Raw genomic sequence first — 13,474 nt, 5'->3', positions numbered from 1 at the left:
GAATAGTATTTTGTTTGTTGTGATAGTATTATGGGAAATATACAGCCGGGAAGCTAGTCATATCAAGTAACAAACAGCTTTCGACACAAAAAAGAGGCTCTACATACATTTTACACCCTCTCAAGCCGTAGCTTCAGTCTTCGCCTCGACAGGAGCATTCTTCCTCTTTTCAATCTCTTCTCCAAGCCACTTCCACGCCTCCAAATCTTTTATAGGCTTGTAAAAGACCATCGCGTCCTCCAACGGCTTCGTCGTGTTCTCGAGGTTCTTGCCCAGCGGATCGTCGTCCTTCTCAGACAACTTCTCGGCCTCGAGCTTTTTGTTTTCTTTTGCCCGGTCGCGCTTGAGCTTCTTCATCACGCGCTTCCGCTCCTCTTCACTCAGGCCCGCAAGTTCGGCGGCCACGCGCGCAGACTTGGGCGTGTCGTGTAGCGAGAGGTAGGTCTTGATCGCGTCCTCGGCGGCGCGGGTGTAGAACGGCTGGCTGTAGAGCGAGTCTTCCCACCTGATCAGATCGATATAGGTACGAGCTGTTCCCTGTCGAGTAGCGTACTGATGGAAATCAAACTGGTCGGTCCACCAGTCGTCCACAATCTTCTTCACCGAGTGGAAGCGCTTGAGCGCCATTCCGATCTTATCTTGGCGAGCAAACATCTCGCCCTGCTCAGTCACGAACCATATGCACTGCATCTCATGTAGATCGCCGACACCCTTGCCTGCTCCGTCGTTCTTTGTGAACAAGCTGATTGTGCTGACGGCCTCGTCATTCTTGTTGGCGCGCATGTAGTACTTTCCAGCCTTTGAGTTCACAAACCGATCCTGCAAGTCAATCTCGCGCGCCTGGTTCATGGTGTCGGCGGCCGCCTGCAGATCACCGCTTCGCTTCAGGATCTTGGCCTTGACCATATACGCCTCCACAAGAGTCGGCGTGTGCGCAATCGCCTTCTCAACGTATTCCATTGCCACGTCTTGCTTACCGATCTTCGAGTAGTGCTGAGCGAGGTAGAAGACAGTCCACAGGTAGGTTGTAGGAGTAGCCTCAGCCGTATCCTTCGCGCCATTGCTGGTCGATGATGACCCGTTAGAGGCAACGCCGGTTAAGGTGCTCAAATACTTGAGAGCAAACTCTTCAATCGCCTGCACCTTACTATCATCCGTATACAGGGGCTTCAAATTCACAAACGCCGAGGGAACCCCGCGCGCTAGGAATCCAGACAAGTATTCGCTGACCGCCTCCTTGAACTCTTGGCCGGTGAGGAAAACGAGCGGGTTCCACTTTGCGACATTGCTCCGCTTGTACTGCTTCGCAAGGGCCGCGTACAACGCCTTGCGCTTAGGGACGTCGTCGGTGACCTTGAGCGCTTTTTCCAGACCCTCGAAATACGCCTTGCAGTCTGGGTTGCGGTTGATCAGCTTTCGGTAGGCCCTAGCAGCCTCCTCGCTCCGTCCGAGTTCGAGAAGGTACAAAGCTCGGTACTCGAGCACGCAGAGCTTGTCCAGCACCACGTCTGCGATTTTCTCCAGATCCTCGAGCGCACGCTTGACGTCTCCGCTCTGGTGGATGATCCAGTTTTTGAACAGGAGAAGCTCGGAGTGCTCGATGTCGTCTGGCTTGGCGGCTTCGATCATTGCGTCTTCGTATTTTTGCAGAATGCTCTCCGCAAGCGCGTAGTCCTTCACCAAAGCGTAGCCGATGGCGAGAGCGGTCCAGTTTTGCCGGATCTCTGGACGCTGAGAAAGGATCTGCTTGCGCGAGGACTATAGTAGAAAGCGGTTAGTTGATTTGATATTTCAGATCAGAGAGGGCGATGAAGAACTGACATACAATGAATCCATCCAAATTGCGCATCTGGACCTGCAACAAGGCAAGATCTCTCAGGATGTTTCCATTCTCAGGATCATACTTCAGCGCATGCTGATAGCACTTTGCCGCTTCCTCGTAGTTCTTCTCCGTCCGATTGAACAATCCGTAAACGTGCCAACATATAAAACTCGAAATGTCGTTCCGCAGACCGAGCTTGATGAGCTCGTGACCCTCGGCGCGCTGATCGGTAAACGTCATAATCAAGCCCTTCATCGCCAGCGTCTCGCCGTGCTCGGGATATTTCTTCAAGATCGTGTCGGCGACTTTGAGCGCCTTCTTGTACTGATGCGTCTCGTACAGCTTGAGCACTTGCCTGAAACTGGCGGCCTCTTTGGGCGCCAGGTAGCGCTGCTTGGGGACCTGTCTTGCCGACATTATCGCTGATGCTGTTTTTAATTGAGGTTGATTTGCTGATCCAAGTAAGATAAATCAAAAGTTGATCTTCTTCGTTCTCGTTGATTCCAAGACGAAGCAAGAATAAGCAGAAAAGAGATCACCCCGCAATCGGATTCAGGACAAGGAAAGAAAGACGACAGACGACGGATGCAAAGTAAACAAATACCAAAGCGACTCCAATCCCGAGTTGAACTTGATGATGGATTAATCCAAGAATTGACGAGTTCGTCGTCGTTGATGGTCCTTGTTCGGCTCACTTTCAGTTTTTTTTCTCGTTTGACTATCTCCATTCGGAACGACACGAAACCCCCTAATTGCGGGGATTCATCGTTGATCACCAACTACTCTGCAGTTTACTCTTTTCTATCTTTCTGTTCTATCAGTAATAGATCAGCGGCCGTCTATGAGTTCCAGAATGCATTTCTAGCTATCAAATAACAATAGTTCACTCTCGTATACCTCCAAATTCAGTCACGTGTAGTAGTCAGTAACAACCTACAGGTTATCGATCTCTTTCAACACCGACGCAAAGTTCAGCTGCGACTCGCCCTCCTCTTTTCCTTCGGCGAGCTTCATAAGCCAGCTAAAGTCGCTCTGTAAGCCAAGCGGGACAAACGCTCCCGAGCTCGTGGTCTCGAGCAACTTCTTTGCCTGCGTCGTGTGCTCGTACTGTTTTGCCGCGACCTCTGCTTCGTCGACGATCTTGCGGTCGACTCCGCACATCGAGGCCACGTGCATGCCGAACGAGCCCGGAGACACACCGTGCTCGAGTCTGTAGAGGAAGGTGACCCGGCGCTCGTCTTCGTCGACGAGGATTGCCATGCGCTTGGGCTCGACTTCTGGATGTCCTGTGAAACTGGCAGCCAGAGTGCCGTAATGCCTGTATTTGGCTTGTGTTAGAACTCGTTTTCGAATTGAAAAAAGATTGGAATCAACGTACGTTGCAAAGAATCCCAAGCTGCCGATATGAGTCGCAATATGATACAAGACAGATTCCGCAATCGCGAATCCATCAGAGCTACTTCCTCCGCGTCCGAGCTCGTCGAGAACGAGCAAAGACCGATTAGTAGCCTGCGAGAGCATCTTCTTCGTCTCCGAGAGCTCAACATAGAACGTACTCTGGCCCGCGAAAATGTTGTCGTTCGCGCCCAGACGCGTCATGATTCGGTCGACCGGGGTCATGCGTGCGGACTCGGCAGGGACGTAGCAGCCTATCTGGGCCATGATGGCGGCAACGCAGGTCTGGAGAGAGGAGTGTTAGTACAGCGTATGAGGAGCGCTAAAGAACAATACTATTGCTTACCATTCTCAAGATTGTGGACTTTCCTGCCGCATTAGCACCGGTTAGGAGCGTGATATTGGGAGTTTCACCTCCGAGAGCGACATCGTTGGGTATAAATTCGTGACTATACTTGATGTTAGCAAAGCGATATATCATAGTAGATTGAGACAGTAGCACTTACTCGCTGGAGTAACAAGGATGTCTCAACTCCTTAAAATCCAAAACACTTCTCTCGCTCTGCACAAACTGCGGCCGACACGACGGCGTTCCCAGCGACGCCGTCGTCTTCGCCAGCGACACCAGGCAGTCCAGGTTCGAGACCAATTTTGTCGCCTTGAGCCAGATCTTGTAGTACTTGTCAAACCTCGCGTACAGCCGACTCTGCATCTCACTCACAATCGACTTGTGCGTCTCGCGCGCTTCGAGCATCTCGCGCACGAGCGTGCGCACCTCGGGCGACCAGAACCGCTTCATCTTTTGCGTGCCGCCGAGTTGTTGCCAGTCCTTTGGGATCGCGTTGACGATGCGGGCGGGGACTTCAATCAGGTAGATCTCCTTACCGCTGTCTTTGAACGAGATCTCCTGGGACTTGAACTGGCGGCGGTAGCCGCGCAGCAGGGTCATCAGCTCCTCCTCAATTCTCTGCATGTTGTCCTGCGAATTGTCAAAGTCCTCCTCGACGCCGCGCTCGGGAACTAAAAGACCCTCGTTCTTAGCCTTTTGCCGGTCGAATGCGTCGCGCCACATTGACAGGCACTCCTCCATATCCGGAATTGTCTCAATCAGCTTGCCAATCAACCCGCCGAGCTTGAACTCGGTTCGCAAAGTGACCAGCAGCTCGTAGATCCGCTCGAATGCCTCGATGACGCGCAGGAAATCGGAAACTTTGCATTTATCTGCATGGATGCGCGAAACAAGACGCTCCAGGTCCGGGAGCGAGGATAGACCTTTCTCCATCACGCTCTGCAGCTCGTAGTTACTGTTCAGCAAATCGACCGCGTCCAGCCGCGCGTTGATGAGATCAACGTCCTGGAGCGGATGGCAGAGCCAGTTCCGCAGCTGCCGTTTTCCAAACGGCGTAATGCATCTGTTCAGCAGCCGGAAGAGCGTGCCTTGATCGCCGCCATCGTATGAGTTTGCGAAGATCTCGAGGTTCTGCAACGACTGGCCGTCCAGCACCAGCGAGCTCGACGTCCGCACGGGGTCGTACTTTGTAAAGTTCCCAAGCGACACGAGTTCCTTGTCGATCCGCAGCTGCTTGAGGTACCAGAGCAGTCCGCCGAGCGCGGAGAGCGCGAACGGGTGCTCTTCGATCGACTGCAGGATCTCGGGCCACTGCGAGCGGTCGTCGATGTTGGCGCCGGGGAAATACGCGCCGTGGGAAAGCTCTTCGATCGCGATGTCGTCGGGCCAGAACTCGGTGCGCGGCTTGATGTAGTTCCAGATCGTGCCGGGTGAGGTGTTGTTTTTGATGATGCGCACAGCAAGCGGCGAGATCACGCCTTTCTCTAGAATCAGTTCTTTAGGCCGGAGCTGAGCAATGACGGTTTGGAACATGTTGTAGTCGACGTCGTCTTCCAGCTGCGTGAGACTGAACGCTCCCGTCGCAGTGTCAACGTAGCAGACCCCAAACATCGGCGTGCCCGTCTCCGAGACTCCTTCCTTGATAGCAACACAGAACGTCGACATCTCATCCGTAAGCATAGTCTCATCCACAAGCGTACCGCCCGTAAGCACACAGCTCAACTCCCGTCTGATAATCTTCTCCTCTTTCTTCCCTCCCTTCTCGCGCATCTCCTTCCCAAGCATCGTCTCAGTCTGCACAACCTTGGCGACCTTGTGCCCTTTCGCGATGAACGCAGACGCCCAGTAGTCAAACGACATCTCGGGAACGCCGGCAAGGCGCATGTTTGCGCGCCCGCCGCCCGCAATCTTGAGATCGAACTCGCCGTGGGCAATGTCGGCGTCGCGCTCGTACAGCTCGTAGAATTTACCCTTTTTGAAGAACACGACGGTGTCGTACATCTTGGATTTCACCTCCTAGAGCAGATCCCTTGTTAGCCCCTCTCTCAATAGCATTATAATAAATGTCAGATCTTACCCAATACTGAGTCTCAAACGCGGTGAACTTTGCCCACGCGGATTTCGGGATATACAGCGTACGAGGATCATAATCCGGATGATCGACCGGATGCCCATCCGCATCCCTGACGTCAACCAACCACGCGTACCGTTCCTCGTTCTGCTTCTCAAACGACTTCTTCTCCGGCGCGCTGCTAGCCGGCGACGCGCGGGGTTTCGCCTTTGCTGCAGATGATGATGATGACGTACCGGACTTTGCCGTGTCGCGCGATAACGCGCCGAATTTCGACTTTAGCTCTAAAGCGCTACTGGGGGTGCTGACAGGGCTGATAAAGTTTTCGCTTTTGACTGGAGCAGGTGTCGTCGTGCTCGCAGAAGGTGAGGCCTTTTTGGCTTTCTTGGGGGCTGGTCGCTTGCGCTTTGGTTTGGGCTCGTCTTCGTCAAAGTCGTCGGCGACCACGAAGTCGTCCATGGAGTCGTAGTCTTCGTCGATTTCGATTTCCGACATGTCTATAGGAAGATTTGTTAGTCAACGAACAAAAAAAAGATGTGGAAGAGAAGGGGGGGTACTGACGTTCAAACGAGTCGTTGGCGGTGCGGTTCGCAGCAGGGATGAACTCATCCTCAGAGTCGTCGTTCTCGATCTTCTGGCGTTTAGATTCTATGAGAATGCGTTAGCTTTATATATAGCTCGCAGTTCATGCACAGATTGAAGTACTCACTCGTTGTGGTGTCTGCTTCATCGTCGTCGTCTGAAACTTCCGAGTAATGAACGCGTGCCTTTGCCTATACCTTCGCGTTAGCAAGACGCGTCCGTAATCACCCAAATTCCCAAGCTCTCGCGACAAAACTGGAAAACACTCACCCTTCTCGACGGCGTAGCAGAAGACAGCTGACTACTACTCTGCTCATTATCCTTCTCTGCCTCGGGACTGCTGCTCTTAATCGACGGCGTGTCCGGCGACGGAAACGCGTCCTTGGCACGCCGCTTGCTATCCTCGTTCTGCTGCCGCCTGCGCGAGTCGTCCTCGCCGGCATCAACCGGGTCGCTGTCAAGTTTAGCGGCCAGAATAGCCCGCTTTGCCTTTGCGTTCGCGGACGATTTGGCGGCAAGGGGGGACGAGTTGAGAGGGGTGCTGGTGGTGGTGGTCTGCTCGGACTTGGGCTTGCCAAAGAAACTTGCGAGCGTGCGCTGCTTCTTGTTTGACGAGGCCGGAGTCTGCGATTTGGCTGCTGCTGCCGGCGCCATTGTTGATGATAGTCAGATGAACAGGCAGTCTGTTGAACTGGGAAGGAGAGGAAGGAAGGGAGATCGAGAGGAAGGACGCGTGTGGAGTTGGGAAGAATCGGATTAGGAGCGGACGAGTTAATTCAACGCGACCGGGCGGCGCGCAGGCAAAAGCTTAACGCGTGCACACGCGCTTGTCTGCAATTACAACAAGATACAATACAATTCAATTACAATACAATTATAACTAAAACAGAGCCTGTATTCTAATCAAGAGCTTTTCATTATCAATCTAGTATTTCCTATGTACATATCTCACGACGTTGCTATCATGAGACCAGAATTATTTACAACCGCGCAAACTACTCAACGCCCACAGCATCTACTGCAAGGCAATCAACCGCATGTTCGCCTTACCAAGACGAAGAAGCAAAAGTCTGCCGTCGATAAGCAAGTCCTCGCTCACGACCGTCTTCACATCAGTGATTCTCTCCAGCTTTGGACCCGCGTACACGCCGCCTCCGGCGATTAGCTCTTTGATCGCTTCTACATAGACAGTGTTAGTAAACCAAAACATTAAAAAAAATAGCTTCATGATGAGAAAAACGCACTTCCGGATCTACTGTCGACAAGCTTGATCACCTGCATCAGACGCTGTCCGAGAATCTCGCTGGCCGTAAAGTGCTTCAGCTGCGAGTCTCCTTCGAACGCGTCGATGATGGTGTCAGCGTCGTACTCAACTCCCTGATTCGGCGCAGCAAACAAAATGCTAGACTGCACACGCGCGCGGTCGCCCGCTCCGTCGCCGTGGATCATGTCGGTGACTTCCTTTGCGAGCGCGTGCTGTCCTACTCGCAGCGACTCGTCCTTGGCGTGGGCTTCGACGACGGCCGCGATCTCAGCTAACGGCATCAACGTCAGGATTTTCAAGTACTTCTCCACGTCTGCGTCTGGGATCCGGACAAAGTACTGGTACAGCGCGAACGGGCTCGTCAGCTCGGGATCAAGCCACACCGCGTTCCCGGCCGACTTGCCCAGTTTCTCGCCCGTGGTGGTCGTCAGCAGCGGCGTGGTCACGCCGTACGTCGCTAGTTTCGGGAGACCCTTTGCGTGCTGGAGCCGGGCGGTCAGGTCCACGCCCGAGATGATGTTGCCGTACTGGTCGCTCCCGCCGACTTGCACGCGGCAGCCGAGGGTGTGGTGGAGGTGGAAGAAGTCGTAGGCCTGCATTGCCTGGTACGTAAACTCGTTATATCCTATCCCCGCCTCGGACTCGATCCTGCTCTGCACCGACTGCCGCTTCAGCATCTCCTGCACGCGAAGGTGCCGACCGACTGTGTCCATGAACCCCAGGAACGAGATCTGCTTCCACCAGTCGGCGTTATTCGCCATCGTCAGCTTCCCGATATTCGTGAACCCCCTGCGCTTCGCGTACGCGATCGCGTTCTCGAGAATCTTCTTCATCTGCAGCGAGATCTTCTCCTCGTTACTCAGCCGGACGCCGTCCTCCATCTTTGTCCGCTCGGTCGCGCGCCCGGACGGGTCGCCGACCTCGACCGTCGCGCCGCCCACGAGACCGATCATGTCGTGCCCGCGGATGCCGAAATGCAGCATCGCGAGCAACGGAACCAGGTTTCCCACGTGCAGGGATTTCGCGGTCGGGTCGGCGCCGCAGTAGACTGAGGTCTTTAATCCGTTGCGAAGCTCGGTCGCGAGGTTTTGTCCGCTGCAGACATGTACCTTATTAGTTCCCGCGCTCGATTCAAGTAATTATAAATAGTAAACGTACTCTGTAACTTCCTTCAAAAGTCCTCGCTCGGTGATGTGCTCTATGACATCAACCGACATCTCCGCCTCGGGATTCTGCTGCTGCTGCTGCTGGCGCACGCGCGCAGACACAGTGAACCACCGCCGCGGTCGACTGCATATCCTGCGCACGCCGGTAGACACAGCCAGGCCACCGTATCCGACAATTGAGGCCCTTGTTGTCATTTTCTAACGCCCGGGCGTTTCCTGTCTTTGCTTCTTATTCGAGAGATGCAGAGAGTTCCGAGGAATTCAGGAGAGAGAAATCCAGGAGTGGTGGGTTGGAGCTTTATTGTGGGGATGTTGATACAGCTTAAATCAATATTTACGACGGGTGTTTACAAGACCAAATTAAACAGAGCCGCACCCCGCCAACTTCTATTAGGCACAAATAACGACAACTTCGATATCGGAAAATTTACAGACCGCAGTTAACACGCTTTATCACGAACTGCAAGACAAAAAAGGGTGGTAAAAGAACAAAAAGACTAAGCGGCACTACCGCCCGAGCGGTTTCCTCCGCCGACCAAACCCGCCATCTCAAGCAACGCCCTGCTCTCTTCAATATCCTTCGACAGATTCACGTTCTTCCTCCGCAACGCCTCGTTCTCCTCCCACTCCCACAGCTTCGCCTGCTCGCGCAACACGTCGTCTGCGCCGACGCCCCAGACCTCCATCTCGGTGATGGCGAGGCGGTCTTCAAAGTCGACATTCTCGCGGATCTGCGAGCGGCGGAAAGTTTCGGAGCCGACGTTGCGGAAGACGGCGTACTCGAACGAGGGCTCGAGCGTGAGCGAGACGTCGCCAAAGTCGTATTGCGGGAGACCGTTGTTTTGGTGGGTGTTTTGCTTTGGGGGAAGGTTGCCGAAGCCGATGCCGAGGGTTTTGGAAAAGTAGACGTAGTTTTCGTTGTAGGGACGGGCTTTGAAGACATCCTGGAGGGGTTCGAGTTGGAACAGAGCTGTCGAGCCGTCACCAAAGCATGCTACATAAGATAAAAAGTCAGACTGCTTAATCACAAGCAATCAGAAAAAAAGAAGGACGACATACTCTTGTTAGAATTCTTCCAAGGCGTGTTGACGACGGCGCCAAAGACAAGCTCGCCGTTATGCTGCTTGACCATCGAGCAACTGCTCGCATACCTCGCGGGCGGGATCTGGTCCAAGAACGCTCGTTCGCGCGCACTCCGCCCGTTCGGATCCATCATGTATCCCTGGATCAGCAAGATTGTGGGCGCGTTCCACTTAAACACTTTCTGCTCAAACGAGCCCATCGAGAACCCGGCTTCGGAGCCGACGTAGAGTTTCTTGAGGCCGCCGTAGAGCTGGAAGTTGTTTACGTTCATAAAGGTCGCGAGCTGACCGATCGTGGCCGCGGTCATTAGCTTGGTGGGTTCCGGCAGCCGAGGACGTTTGTGGATCGGAGTCGCCTTGCGACGTTCTTCTTCTTCGTCCTCGTCGAGCTCGTCAAGGCTGTCGCGGTCGAAGGACGAGAGGTAGGGATGGCGCGAGGGCGAGCTAGAGTGGATCGTCTCTTCGTCATCTTCATGTATCGAAGGCGGTTTAGGCGTGTCGGGTGCGATGCGGCGGTTGAACAGGAAATGCTCAAACAAGATACCCAAGCCGTCAAACGCAAACGGCATAGCCGACTTGACGACGTTGAAGAATCTCGCGTAGCTGATTCCGTTTGCGCGCACGTACTCTGCATCATTCGCATCCTTCAGCGTCCATTTCGGCGCAAACGACCGCGTCATCGCCGCCGCGAGTTTCTTATAATTCGACAAAGCAGGTTCTTCGAAATGCGAGGCGTACGTGGTGACTGATTCTTGCGGTTGCAAGGGTGCGATGGCAAGAAGCAGGGTGAAGATGTGGTAGAGCGAGGTGGGGGAAAGTCTGAGGTCGTCGACGTCGATGCCGTCGTAGGCTTTGATCAGGTCGAGATCGAACCAGCTCTCGATCTTGTCGAGGTCGACCATCAGCATTTCGTCGTCGGTCGAGGTGGTCGAGGCCGACGAGCCGGCTGCTGCTGATGATGTAGCTTCTTTCTCCTTTTCTTTATCGGATTTGAGGAGGTTGTCGGTGAACTTTTCGAATTGCGAGATCTTCTTGTCCCAGAACCCGACCTTCTCCTCTGCTCCAGACGAAGCCGCCGACGGTTTCTCCGGCCCCGCTTCCTCCTTTGCTTTCTCCTCGCTACTGCTCTGCTGCTCATCAGCCGCCTCCGCGGTCTCGGTCTCGCTCTCGGCTACTTTCTCGCGATACTCCGAGTCAGCGCGCATAGCGACCTCATATTGCGCGACCGCGCAAAACAGCAATTTTAAGAAATCGTAGTCGCTCGTGAGCAGCTTTTTGTAGCGCCCGGTGAGCAAGACGACGACCTTGACCATGTTTTCAAAGGTGAGCGTTGTCGGCATTGTTTGCGAGAAGGAGAGAGGCGGGTCGCGAGGGCGGATGAAGGGGAAGAGGCAGAGGTAGTGGACTACCGAGTAGAGGATCTTGGAGGATTCGGAGACTGAGTCGGGGAGTTCGAGGAAGTTGACGCTGGGAGGTAAATTAGCATTATACGTTGAGATTAGCAGAGGAGAGGTACACACAAGCTCTCGAGGGTCCAGTAGTATTTACTATCATTGACCTTTGCATTCCGTCGAAACACATCCTAGACACGTCAGTTCAATCTCCTAAGGCCGTCGACGTCTTTCACAGCAGTAGATACCTTGAACGCCCACAGCTCGATACCCGTGAACTGCTGACCACATTTCGTCGCGAACCGCGAGGACACTTCCTGAGGAGATATCCTCGTCAGGTTCGCCTCGTTGCTGTTGAGTTGGCCCATGACTGCAGTTTAGTCCTGGTTGCTGCTATCAGTTGGATCTGCTGCAGTCTGTGCCTGTGCTCGTTGTCGCTGGGCAAACAGCAATGCGCATCAACTACAGGCTGTTGATTGTATGCGGTTGATAGTAAGAATGTCAACTTACAAGGACTCCAGGCAGAGTTGGAGACAGCGATGGTATATCAGATGACGATGACGCAGAGGATGAGATTTCCGGCCGTATCAGGGCGATAAAGCCGATTACATAACTACTGACACAGCAATGATTACAAAGAAATCACTAATATTAGGGTAACAATGATAAACTACAGACAAGCTTGAACTTGATGAAACGCCTTCTATGAACAACAGCTACTGACCGACGCCAACGGGCTCTATGTCGTCGGCGAGGTCGGTGCCGACCATCATGTCCTCGAGATAGACGAGATACTCGAGCTCGACGGAGTCGTCTTCCAAGCTGACTTTGAGCTCGTCGACGAGCGCGCGCTTGACGTTCTGCGGCCGCTTCTGCGCGGAGACGGTGGACTGGTATCGTTCGCGGAGGGGGGTGGCAGCAGCAGTGGACTTATCCTGGCCGGACGTGAGCCGGAGGAAGAGTTCGTGGACGGTACGGTCCTGGTCGTAGTCGTCGTCGCGGATGTGCGGCGGGATATCGGCCTCGACTAGTTGTTCGATGGCGGCCATTTCCTCGTCGCGCATGACGAGCGAGGGGACGCCTGGGTTGCCGGGCTGCTGCTTTGCGGAAGTGTCGGTCGAGATTATGGAAGCAGGCACGGGTGCGACGACGGGGGGCTTGACTATTCCATCCGGGGTTTTGATGATGTCGCCGTCGGAGGAGAGGCGGAGCTTGTATGAGTCCTGGGTCTTTTCGGGGTGGCTGAAGAGCTCGTCTGATTTTGTGTTTGAGAATTTTTCGTGGGCGGCGAGGGCGGCGGCTTGCAGGGAAGCGTCGGCGGCGGCTTTTGCTTTTGCGTGGACGTCAGCGAGCTTTGCTTCGTTTTCTTTCCGGTTCGAGCGGGCGCGGGCGAGGGCCTGCAGGGCGGGGTGGGAGGCGGAGACGGAGGCGGAGACGGAGGCGGAGATGCGGTCGATGGCGGAGGGGGCGAAGGAGACGGAGTCGGGGGGACGGGGGAAGACGAGGAGGAAGAAGACGCAGAGGGCGAGGATGGCGGATGCTATGCGGGCGGAGCGGGAGTACTGCCGCCTGCGGATGGGCTGGTAGAGGGAGGAGTACATGATGAACAATGAGAAGACAACAGAGAAGAACAGAGAAAAACCAGAAACAGGGAAGACCCTTCCAATTATAAGCGTACCGGTTTGTGGGGATTCGGTTTGAGAAACAAAGTTGGGCAATCAAAAGTCTGCCGGGGAAGTCGCAAGCGATCATCGCCACAGGGCACCTCGAAGTAGTAGATTGAAGTGAGTAGAGATGAGTCTGTGCATAGCTGATTACGCGGCAGGATGTTTGTCTTCTTCTTCTCTATTATCTGTTGCATATATCTACTTCTCTCTTCTTCTCTTTCTCTCTCCTTCTTTCTCTTACTAGTACATCTTCATTCTACCAGATCCCATGTCTCTGCTCTGTTGCACGTGTCCGACCTGCTGGTCTCGCCAGTGATTAAAGTTTCGGATTAAATTAAACCTTAAAATCTGTGCCTTTGCGGGGTAGCCAACCCTAACAGCCCCGACTTGGCTCTTGGAGGGGAGTAGAAGTAGTGAAGAAGAGAGAGTACTACTGTGAAGAAGAGAGAGAGAAGAAGAGACGTTGCTGAGCATCAAAACACACATCTAGGACTCATACGCGGCGCCACTGCTTCAAGTCCGCTGAGCACCAGCCCGAGCAGAACAGGTAAAAATAGCCCGAGGAAGCTGGCTCGACCTTCACGTGATGATCGCCAGCTCGGAGTTCGTTCGTGCTCGCTGCTTTGGGCGCAATATCGATAGATGCGGTCGACGTATCGTCGTATATCGCCGTATATCGCGGTTT

The 13,474-nt window shown here is 54.0% G+C and overlaps 5 protein-coding genes across 5 annotated transcripts; all 5 read right to left on the bottom strand.

Moving 5' to 3' along the window:
• Positions 1-2: 2 nt before the first annotated feature.
• Positions 3-2,501, bottom strand: BZA70DRAFT_256222 (putative acetyltransferase catalytic subunit). Its single transcript, XM_064910801.1, has 2 exons — positions 1,826-2,501; positions 3-1,758 (listed from the first exon to the last, which is right to left on the bottom strand). Exons 1-2 carry the CDS (start codon positions 2,237-2,239, stop codon positions 121-123), a joined length of 2,052 nt encoding a protein of 683 aa, XP_064769385.1. The 5' UTR covers positions 2,240-2,501; the 3' UTR covers positions 3-120.
• On the bottom strand, positions 2,502-7,110 carry BZA70DRAFT_276382 (putative DNA mismatch repair protein Msh6). The gene is made up of 8 exons (XM_064912294.1): positions 6,490-7,110; positions 6,347-6,410; positions 6,199-6,285; positions 5,644-6,134; positions 3,724-5,582; positions 3,564-3,666; positions 3,201-3,502; positions 2,502-3,140 (listed from the first exon to the last, which is right to left on the bottom strand). Exons 1-8 carry the CDS (start codon positions 6,871-6,873, stop codon positions 2,756-2,758), a joined length of 3,675 nt encoding a protein of 1,224 aa, XP_064769384.1. The 5' UTR covers positions 6,874-7,110; the 3' UTR covers positions 2,502-2,755.
• Positions 7,111-7,234: 124 nt separating this feature from the next.
• BZA70DRAFT_236526 (uncharacterized protein) lies at positions 7,235-8,529 on the bottom strand (the record flags this gene model as incomplete). The annotated part of the gene is made up of 2 exons (XM_064910381.1): positions 7,235-7,398; positions 7,464-8,529. Coding segments are annotated over 2 exons (1,230 nt in total), but the record flags the coding sequence as incomplete, so codon positions are not given.
• Positions 8,530-8,995: 466 nt separating this feature from the next.
• Positions 8,996-11,724, bottom strand: BZA70DRAFT_132681 (TLD-domain-containing protein). Its single transcript, XM_064909574.1, has 4 exons — positions 11,371-11,724; positions 11,252-11,313; positions 9,709-11,198; positions 8,996-9,643 (listed from the first exon to the last, which is right to left on the bottom strand). The coding sequence occupies exons 1-4, from the start codon at positions 11,488-11,490 to the stop codon at positions 9,147-9,149; spliced, it is 2,169 nt and encodes a 722-aa protein (XP_064769382.1). The 5' UTR covers positions 11,491-11,724; the 3' UTR covers positions 8,996-9,146.
• Position 11,725: 1 nt separating this feature from the next.
• BZA70DRAFT_132680 (uncharacterized protein) lies at positions 11,726-13,474 on the bottom strand. The gene is made up of 2 exons (XM_064909573.1): positions 12,801-13,474; positions 11,726-12,702 (listed from the first exon to the last, which is right to left on the bottom strand). Exons 1-2 carry the CDS (start codon positions 12,981-12,983, stop codon positions 11,839-11,841), a joined length of 1,047 nt encoding a protein of 348 aa, XP_064769381.1. The 5' UTR covers positions 12,984-13,474; the 3' UTR covers positions 11,726-11,838.

The sequence above is a fragment of the Myxozyma melibiosi genome (genome assembly GCF_037950935.1).
Source record: "Myxozyma melibiosi strain Phaff 52-87 chromosome Unknown BZA70scaffold_3, whole genome shotgun sequence".
Lineage (NCBI taxonomy): Eukaryota > Fungi > Ascomycota > Lipomycetes > Lipomycetales > Lipomycetaceae > Myxozyma > Myxozyma melibiosi.
Note: the sequence above shows the minus strand (reverse complement) of the source record. Positions and strands in the feature narration are given on the sequence as shown.